A 10,258-nucleotide genomic window follows, 5' to 3' on the forward strand; every position below is an offset into this window, starting at 1 on the left:
TCATAAGTACATTCTTAAAGGACCATAAGAACCATAAGATCAGGAAAACAGAGGGAAAACTGTCATGAGGATTGGTGAGTTGAGAATGCCATAAAAAAACCATAAAGCCGGATATTAAAAAACTTAATGAGAGAGGCAGCAGTGCAAAGCTAAGGCTTTGTGCCCAAGTACATGGAATTAGTGTCTGTAGGAGGCAGCCTCCTTATTTTTTGGGTTGAGAGGGCGTGTCTTATTTGGAATGAATGGATGTACAGTTCAGTCTAGTTTAGTGTGTGACAGTCTCAGAGAGAGACGTCTGACTGTAGCCACAACCTGTAAGGGCTCCCTTAGCCCCACAGTGATGTTCCTCTGGGAACACTATCTGACTTTTAGGGAACTATTGCCTTTACGGGTTAGTAGCTGAGCCTGAGAGGTAGTTTGAGGTAAGCTGTGGGTGTAGTTTTCTATGATGGCACAGAGACAAGGATAAGTGTCCCAGGATTGTGCAGTGACATAGGAGAGGCTTTCACCTCACTCCCAGGATCGAAAAATGAAGCTCAAGAGGGTCAGATTCCAGGTAGGCAATGAGTTTATCTTGCAGCTGGTATTGTCCATGTAATGCATCTGATGTAAGTTATCACAGACCAACTATGCATCTTTAGGAGCCACACTTGTGCTATGTTGCTCAGGCGAAATAAGTACAGATCAGCATAGATTTGTTCTCTATATTGTCTGGGCCTCTTGCTTGGTCCTCATCTGTAATGATGGGGGTTACAATTCTGAGTTACAATTCTATTCAGTATCAGATGTGTATCCACTCAAGCTGGTATTTGCCCTAACCCGTCTGTATAAGCTCTGCTATCCCTCCAGTCTGCCCAGGTACAGTAGCCTATATGTAGTGCCTTATTTAGAAACCCCAAGGAATGTGTATGCGTAAGAAATAATGTTCCTGGCACTGATGACAAACTTCTCCTGAGCCATTAAGTTGAAGAGGTCCATAAAGAACCCATTCACTGTTATTCATTTGCCCCTGCAGTGGCTCAGAGTTGAACCCTCCTCTACAACAGCTGATACAAGGATGAGTGGTGGGAAGGGAGAAAGAGGCACATACAAGACATCCGGTTGTAGCACATACAAGACACAATATATAGCTTATGTTTTTTTTAGAATATGGACAGTTTCAGCTGTTTACTTAGTAGGTGTAAGAAGTACACTCACCAAACACTTTTTGCAACACTATACTAATAGTGGGTAGGGCCTCCCTTTGCTCTCAAAACAGCCTCAATTTTGTGGCATTGATTCTGCTCCACGATGACATCACACAATTCCTGCAGATTTTTCAGGTGGACTTTCAAGCTGTGAACCTCCCGTTTTACCACATCTCAAAGGTGTTCTATTAGATTCAGATCCGGTGACTGGGAAGGCCACTGAAGAACACTGAACTCATTGTCATGTTCATGAAACCAGTTTAAGACGACTTTCTCTTTGTGACATGGTGCATTATCATACTGTAAGTAGCCATTAGAAGATGGGTACATTGTGGCCATGAAGGGATACACATGGTCAGCAACAATACTCAAATAGGCTTCTAGTTCAAGCGATGATTGATTGGTATTAATGGGCCCAATGTGTGCCAAGAAAATACCATTACACCACCTGAATGAATGAGACGGTGTACAGGTGTTTGTAATAAAGTGTTTTTTTAAAGGTTATTTTTTTCTGAGTGGTGCAGTCCCACACATATTTGTCATTTTATTGGATAGAGATAGTGTAAGAAAAGTAAGGAGGAGAGGGCATGTCAGCAGGGCATGGAGCAGATCCGAACCCATGCAGACATGGGCATATGTGGACCACCCCAGGCCACAGTGAGTCTATATTTTAAGCAGTTTGGGTAATAGTTAACCAGGACCTGTCTTCATTTGGAGAATTGGCAGGGACTGCATTACATGCTTTTAACCATAAGGGGTCATTGTTACAACATCATCCCAGCATCTGTGCATCCCGTAAGCCAATAATAAAGTTGCATTAATGCATTGATGCTCGTTCTCAGCCTCTGTATCCTATTCTTTAATATACACAGTACACTGCTACTCAGTCATTGAACAGTTCCATGGAATATCTTGGATAAATCTACTTCCGATGTTTCCACTCATGAGCTGGTGCCCCTGTGTACCCCCTCCCTCATACCCCCTTACACAATGCAGTGCCAATTAGCCCTCTTTGTGAATTGACGGAAAATTCCAGTCACCTTAGGAAAGCCTCCTCCCTCCCTCCCTTGCCTCCCTTTCATGTTCGTTAATGAGAGCTTTCATTTAATTATTTCCTGTGACCGCACACTTGAAGTAAGAGGCTTCAGAATAGGCTTGGAAAGGAGGTGAATGTTCCTCCTGCTTTAAATGAAAGAAAAGACTTGGCTTCTTGGGTTGCCTCTCATTGTTATAACAACCAGCCTCAACCCATCCAACGAGACACTGTCAAGCAGAGAGAAACTGCAGCACTTCCAGGGAAAGTGTGTATGGTGATCATGATGATGCCGATGATGGATTGGTATTAAACAATGAAGTTCCTCAGGATGCAACTTTCTCTAAGACATTCCTTATTTTGAAAAGGTGCCGTTGGCTATTGTTACGACCAAGTCCGGTGGTCACAACAGAAAAGGGAGGTCACACATGATCAAGAGTCATATTTATTAACTTAAAGATTAAACAATATAAGAATGTACAGTGAAGTCTGTACAATCAGTAGTGTATGGATGAATGGAATGTGTGTTGTGGGATGTTGTGTGGAACAAAAACCAGAAGTCAACCTGCCCATGGGAGAGGAGAAACAAAATGGATGATGAGGTTCCCCATATAAAGCCTGTAGGCCACACCTGCACAGGTGAACCACATTTGCCAATGACCCTCCACACCCCGCCCACACTGGCTCCCTGAACCAGATAGGCAGCCAACAGGGAAACCAGATGACAGAGAGAGGGGGTCGTCACACTATGTGGACATTTTTGGAACAGGGTGACAAACAAAAAAATCACAATATTTGTATTATTATTTTTATATACCAACATCAAAGACAAAACAACAAAAGACAAAGAAAGAGAAACATACAATAACAAAGTTCACAAACATAGACACACACAACTTGCATACATTTTGGATTGAATAAAAAACAATACAAAAACAAAACCTTCCTCCACTTTGTATAAAGTATTCTATCCTACATGTTCTTCATGTATGGTTCCCACAGCTTGTCAAAGTCTTTCCGCTTGCCTTTAATAATGTAGGTTAATCTTTCCAGACCAATACATTCCAAGAGCCCCCTCTTCCACATTCTCAATGATGGAGCGTCCATACTCTTCCAGCATAGTGCTATGGCTCTCCTGGCTTGAAGGAGTCCAGGGTGACAAATTGACATTGCAGTAACATACTCTTTGTCAGCAGCTCAGGCTCAAATCATTAAAAGAACATGATACTGCATGGGTCTGGAGTAGACAAGCTCCTGTCATGTCTGACTGGGATATCTTGATTGACAACTACATTCTCTTGCCACTAATAAAAAAAGAATTATTGGTAAAGCATTGCCATCTGTGGTGGGGAAGATTATCTTTGTTTACAGTTCACCACTAGATTCACTGTAATGTGCACTACACGCACATTGCAGACATAGACGGATGGAAAGACCTATAACTCAGTAGGGGGAGAAGGTGGGGAGGTTTCTGTGTGTGTTGGGGTGTTTTATTTGTGGCAAAACCAGCATGACGCACCAAAGGATTGAACCAAACTCAGGACAGCCTGAACCAATTACGTCGGCTGAGACGTGTCCAAGACCAACAGCCGTCTGAAATTTCCGTCGCTCAGGAAAAATGTGAATATATCCATTGGCTGTATCAACTATTTCTTTCATACTAGTGTTCTCTCCAATACTCTCAATTCAACAGCAGACCAGTTGTATTGTGGTTATGGTTGTGGTTTTGTAAATGATGCTTCCTTTCACCATATTGCCCTTTATACTTGTATTAATGATGTAGATATCATGGAGGGATCAAGTAGTTATGCTCTCCACTGGTAGATTTCTTGAGAGTGACACGTATCTGAGGTTTGCAGTGTATTGTCTCATCATTAGTAAAATGTTCCAATGTCTGTGGTATTGGGTTCTGAGCAAGTGGGCTACTGCTCAGCTGGAGGATAAATGACTGCCTTGTGTAAGAGAGAGAGAGAGAGGGGTGAGAGAGAGACAGAGAGAAAGAAACAGAGAGAGGAAGAGAGAGAGAGAGAGAGAGAGAGAGAGAGAGAGAGAGAGAGAGAGAGAGAGAGAGAGAGAGGAGGGAGGGAGGGAGGTGGGTGGATGCAAATGGGTAAGAAAAAATAAAGACAGAAAGAGAGAGAGAGAGAGTGGGTGGAAGCAGAGGGGGAGACAGAGGGAGGGGACAAATGGAGAGGCTGTCTCTTTCCATCCTGTCTGGACCTAGGATGTTTGTCTCCATCCACTCTGGATTTGACCATTTTACTGGCTAAAAATTCTTACAAGCACAGGTAATGAGCAATCTTATCCCATTTACTGTGGTGTGTGTGTGTGTGTGTGTGTGTGTGTGTGTGTGTGTGTGTGTGTGTGTGTGTGTGTGTGTGTGTAAAGTATCACAACATACCTGTCAGTGCTTCATCATACTTGTCAGTGCTTCATCAAACATCACAAGGTGTTTTGTGTTTTGTTATCAGATAATTGTCTTAAGCGGAATTTAGTACGGTGCATTTAGTTTCTCCGAGAGTGAGACAGAACAGGAATAGAATGGAGAAAGAGAGAGAGAGAGAGAGAGAGAGAGAGAGAGAGAGAGAGAGAGAGAGAGAGAGAGAGAGAGAGAGAGAGAGAGAGAGAGAGAGAGTGTGTGTATGTGTGTCAGGGGAAAAAGGGGAATGGAAGAATTTGAGAAAGGAAAAGCACTGTGGTGAAAAGCAAAAATACATTTTGTATACTGTCTATTTTAAATTTTGGCAGAATCTAATAATTACTGTGAATAATGCGGAGGCAGCCTGGGATGGTGACCCTGACCTCAGGCAGTATAATGGGACTATTGTACCAGTGTGTGTCAGGGGGTCCTTGTCTCATATGGCCCAGATACTCCGTACACAGAGTGTGTATGTGTGTGTGTGTGTGTGTGTGTGTGTGTGTGTGTGTGTGTGTGTGTGCGTACATGTTTGCTGGCTATAACTGTAACACAGAGTACCAACTGAGCTGATCATTGTGAAATATCTATCTAAAATGCCTGACATCCCTCAGCTTTCTAAAACCAGTGTACAGCATGTGAAGACGGAATAAGTGCCACACTACTGCTAGGGAGGTAGTTAAAGTTAAAAGATAGAAAGAGAGCTGCACACTCTTGCTGCGATGCTAATTATTGATTTGGTAAACCACGTTTCAGCCACAAGCTGCAAGGGTTTCCTGGAGGAAGGGCAGCTGAGGTTCCCTTCCAGAAGGCAGTTAAGGTTACAGACATGCACTGTCTGGCACTATCAGCCAAATAACTCTAGCTGAGCTCCCTGGGCCGAATACGAGTGGTGGGTCAGAGAGCACAGGTTGGAGGTATGTGCCAGATCTGGTCTCCCCAAGAGATACAGGAGAGAGACAGAGAGAGAGTGTGAGTGTGTGTATGCTGGAGGCGATTATGGGCCAAACCCAATAGGCTCTGTGAATGGATGCTTTCATGTGTGGGAAATCAGGCTGCCCCTGAGTCTCGTAAGCCCTTTGGTAATGTCCAACAGCTTTGCAGGCTTTAATGCATTGTTTCCCAGACTGCAGTGGAAGAGGTACATGCACATGTGAGTATGTTAGTTTGAAAACTCTGAGCAACATTTGGACAGTATGACTGTGGGTTGTTTTGCGCTCACACCTGTTTTGATGCACGTTCAAGTAAACAATTGTGGTTGTTTGTTTGTTTTCCCCAAGTATGAGTTTAACTCTAATTTACCAGGCTGCACTGTCACAGATATCATGCTTACAGTAAATAGAACATAGTAGTAAACTGATCATCGCTAATAAATAATATAAAGAGGAACCAACCTGTTACAGTGATATCATGGACATCATGGATACAGCTTCCCTTTGTTTGTATTGATACTTGATTTGTTACAAAGTTGGATTTAGATTTGAATAGGCTCTGTATGTGCTTCGGAGTGGCTTCACTGATTAGATTCAACCTTTTTGTCATTGCACAACAGTACAACACAAAGTACTGTGAGTACAACTAAATGTATATTTTTCTCTAGACACAGGGTCAGCCATTGTCATCACCCCTGGAGCAATTAGGGGTTAAGTGCCTTGCTCAAGGGCACAACAGCAGTGGTAGGCACCTTAGATATGATGCCAGCGCCCCTCCAGTCGCCAGCTCACATGCAGCTCCCTCCTGAGGCAGGGACCGATTGCTAGCCGGCCTCTCTACAATCTAGGCTACCGTCACCCCCACTGGTGAAGATGTCTCTCGCTATTACTTTCCCCTTTCAACAAAATAGACAGTCTGAAGACATAGTGTAGTCATACTGTGGTTCTGCCATTCCACACCTGCTTTAGACATGAGAGGGAATAAAACCTAATCAGGCCACCTGGAGACAGCAGAGTTGATGTCCATGAATGTGTTCACTGTTGAACCCATCCCCCACACCCATTCTATCCTGTATCCCAATACCTTCCAGTGCAGGTGTGCATAAGTAGGCTGTATTCCAAGTGTGTCTGGAGGGATAATCTCCACACTGAAAGACCTCTCACCACCAGCAGGAAATTGATTGAAACTGTCATAGAGGAACAGAGATGCCAGACAAACACAACGGAACATTTGGACTGAAAATGTGCAACAAAATAATGTGTTCCCAATTTACTACCGCCCACTTTCCACCCATCCTTTGAACAAACACACATTCCATCATGCTCCATTGCCAGGGAGGCAACTGGCTCTCTTCACACATACATGCACACACACACACACACACACACACACACACACACACACACACACACACACACACACATTTTAAATGCTTTATTTATGTCCACATACATGTACAATTCTAAAGGACATAAATACTAACACACACACTGGACTACGAGAACCAAGGAGAACCTGTTGCCAGAGAAAAACTGACTCATCCCGAAGCGTAGATTCCAGACCTGAGGCTATGACATCCAGACGGGCTGGCAGACTAGTGGGCCAGACTGTTGCACTAAGGGGAACACATGGGGACATGAAGACATGAAGTCCTTTGCTGATAATATGCCCCAGACATATGCATGGTGAGCATGTGTGATGGGAAAAGCTGAAATCCCAGAGACTGATCTGATATAACCTTTGAGTTAATATCCGGTAGTCTCCAAGGACCTTAATAACTGACCTGGGAGTCAGTAATAGATTTGAAGTTTTGATTGACACCTTTGAATGTGTCAGCTTTGAATTACTTTTTTGGACATTGAATTACTATCTAACTGAGCACAGGCCAACAACTCCTGCATCTCATTGTGTAAGGTTAATTGAGCTGAACTTTCACTATAACATAACACGAGCTGGATGCCAGTGAAAGGCCCTCCAATAAGACAGCTGGAACGTCCAGTCCCCATAGAGACCTCCATGTCCTTGGGTTGGCCCACAGGAAACAGCCCTGCTCTCTCCTTGGATACAGTTGGAATGCATCTGGTTACTTGGTTGCTGCTTTGATTTGTTTTTGTTTGTATTTTTTATTTTGTTAAATGACCCATCATCTGTTCCATTTCCTCCATCCCTCCGCTGACCTTGGCCATGGGAAAACACTTCAGAGATCAATAGTGGATTCTTTCTTTCTCTTTCTCTCTCTGCCAGATTGTTCCTGTGGGACTGCTCAAGAGCTCTTGGTCGTTTACTTCCTCACATCCTGTGGAACATATGTGTATCTCTATATGAATGGTCCTGGCCTGGGATGGTCTTTAACTGCTGATGTAGTCATTTCTATATTCAATGTGAATTTTAAAGATTTAAACATTTCCAGATTGGAATCCCCCCCCCCCCCCCCCCCCTTTGTTTGTCCAACAATATAGAGAGTAGTGCAGGAAGTTCCCGATGACTCAAGGTCGTTTCCGTCTCCTCCTCCTACGCTACAACTCCACCTATTTCCAGTCTGGGTCCCCAGCCTCCTATGACCGTCTATGCCGGCCTTTCTAATACACACAGACAATGCTGAGTATCCCTGGTCATATACATAGCAAAGCAGTGTTGGGCTCCACAGCTGTGGTCCTATGGTCCATCTGATCTCTCTGTAATCAATGGAAGGCCTGTGTGAGAAACAGATTGGTCAAGCTCAGTCTCTCTCTCTCTCTCTCTCTCTCTCTCTCTCTCTCTCTCTCTCTCTTGGGAGGATTTGACCTTGTGGCTACTCTCTTCAAAAAGTGTTTAGGAGTCCCTTGGAGTTCAAAGTTAAACTCAGTGAGTCAGTGAGGGTGTTTGAAAAGGAACTCTGAGGAACAGGTTCAATTGTATGACCTTTGACCTGGAGTCAGTCCTATTTTGGAGGGCACTGCAACTCTGATGTTGTTGCCCCCTCTCTTGCGTGACGGGGGTGTAACTCTGCACCCTGGAGCCCGGCAGAGAAGCAGAGCTCCGTCAGTGACTCAAGTAAGCCAGAGGTAACACATAAACAACAATGTGGCCTCTTCGCTACACTACTCTATGGAATATACTACAGAAAAGACAAGGTCTCAACTGCAGTTCGGACTATCTATGAGTTGTAAATGGTGAGTGGTTGACTTCTTACTGTAATCCCCTGAGGTCTTTGAATTGTTTACCGTAGTTTGCAACGTCTGAGGATAATGAATAGCACTGGCAGCCAATCCAATCATGTACATTTTCTATTAAGCTCTTGACATGTGCTTTTTAGATTTATGATAGCCATATGTCTCTCTCCATTCTCCAATATCCACGCTCTGTTTATTCATTTGATGTCATTTTACCCTATAAGTGGAGCTGCCCAGACTGTGTGGCTGGCCATGTCTATTTTCAGCAGCCCATGGCAACACTGAAGGGCATAATTGCCCCCATAATCACACGTTACAGAGGAAGGCCCTGCATTTACAAGCATGAGCCATCTCCTCCAGTTGGGTGTGTGCATGAGATCAGTGAGTCCAGTGGGAGTGTGTGTGTGTGTGTGTGTATGTGTGCATGTGTGTGTGCGTGTGTGTGTGAGACTCTATGACGCATTACACTGCCCAGTGGTCTCTGTCCCCCTGTCTGTTGTGTCCTCTGTGTGGGTCAGACTGGTCCAGCGTTGACAGTCGCTGGGCTGAGAGTAAAGGCTAGTGTCAGTGGTGAACAGGAGGATGCTCTGTTCTCTTGTCTCACTGGGCCTCTGAGAGTCAAACACTGGAGATGATTGTCAGAGACGGCCATGTGGCATTACCCAGATGCCTCGGCTGCCATGACATCACAGAGAGACAAAAAAAAGAAAGAGAAGGAAAGTGATTCATTTTCTTTTCTTATATGAGGTACCACACATTACTGTAAGTACCGCATTCAACCACGAAGTCAAGTATTCAGGATAATGCAACAGCTTTCACTAAAAGGAATTACCTATGATGATGCCTACAGTATAACCGAAGATTCTCAGACACACTATCCCCAATAGGTACTTTAATATGCGAAATTATTAAAACCATCCCTCTGTAGACCTGTTTTTTTCTTCTTTGACATTTTTTTTTTTTTACAGCTTTTTTTTTGGTTGACCTGTCTTTGCTTGCTTGAGAGAGCAAAGCTTCACATTCCTTCAATGTCCCTGATAAAACACGCAGAAATGCAGCAAGTTTTAGAGGGAGAGAAAGAGGTAAAGACAGCAGGGCAACATTTGTTTGATCCGCAAACTCTTCCAGACAGAATTTGTGGAAAAACTAGAAAAGTTGTGAGTTGTGCTATTCTATAGGCCATTCTTCAGCAATGAAAGGTATAGGACTACCCGACAACTGGAATACGGTAATGTCACTCATAAATTGCAGTGTGTTGCCTTTTGATTGTGATGAATGAATGAATGAATGAATGAATGAATGGTCTTTATTGTCATTGCTACAGTACAGGTACCAAACAACGAAATTTAGGAGGGGTGGCTCCCCTGGTGTTAGGAAAGAAAAAAAAAACTTTAAAAAAAAACACAAGAAGGGAAGGAGCTGGTTTACATAAATAAAGGCTATGTACACTATCCACTATACTATACTGTACAGATAGACGACTAGGGTTGTCATATTGCACATAGTGTTATTGCACATTTATTTAAAGTGTCGCAGT

The 10,258-nt window shown here is 43.6% G+C and overlaps 1 protein-coding gene across 1 annotated transcript in view; it reads left to right on the forward strand.

Moving 5' to 3' along the window:
- Positions 1–480: 480 nt before the first annotated feature.
- phldb1a (pleckstrin homology-like domain, family B, member 1a) overlaps positions 481–10,258 on the forward strand; it is a gene marked incomplete at its 3' end in the record, with an annotated part of 38,543 nt that continues 28,765 nt past the window's right edge. The window contains exon 1 of the mRNA XM_080529064.1: positions 481–556. Within this exon, the coding sequence (XP_080385190.1) occupies positions 530–556 (27 nt within the window). The 5' untranslated portion in view covers positions 481–529. The remainder of the gene's footprint in view (positions 557–10,258) is intronic.

This window comes from Nansenia antarctica (assembly GCF_963989245.1).
Source record: "Nansenia antarctica genome assembly, chromosome: 4".
NCBI lineage: Eukaryota > Metazoa > Chordata > Actinopteri > Argentiniformes > Microstomatidae > Nansenia > Nansenia antarctica.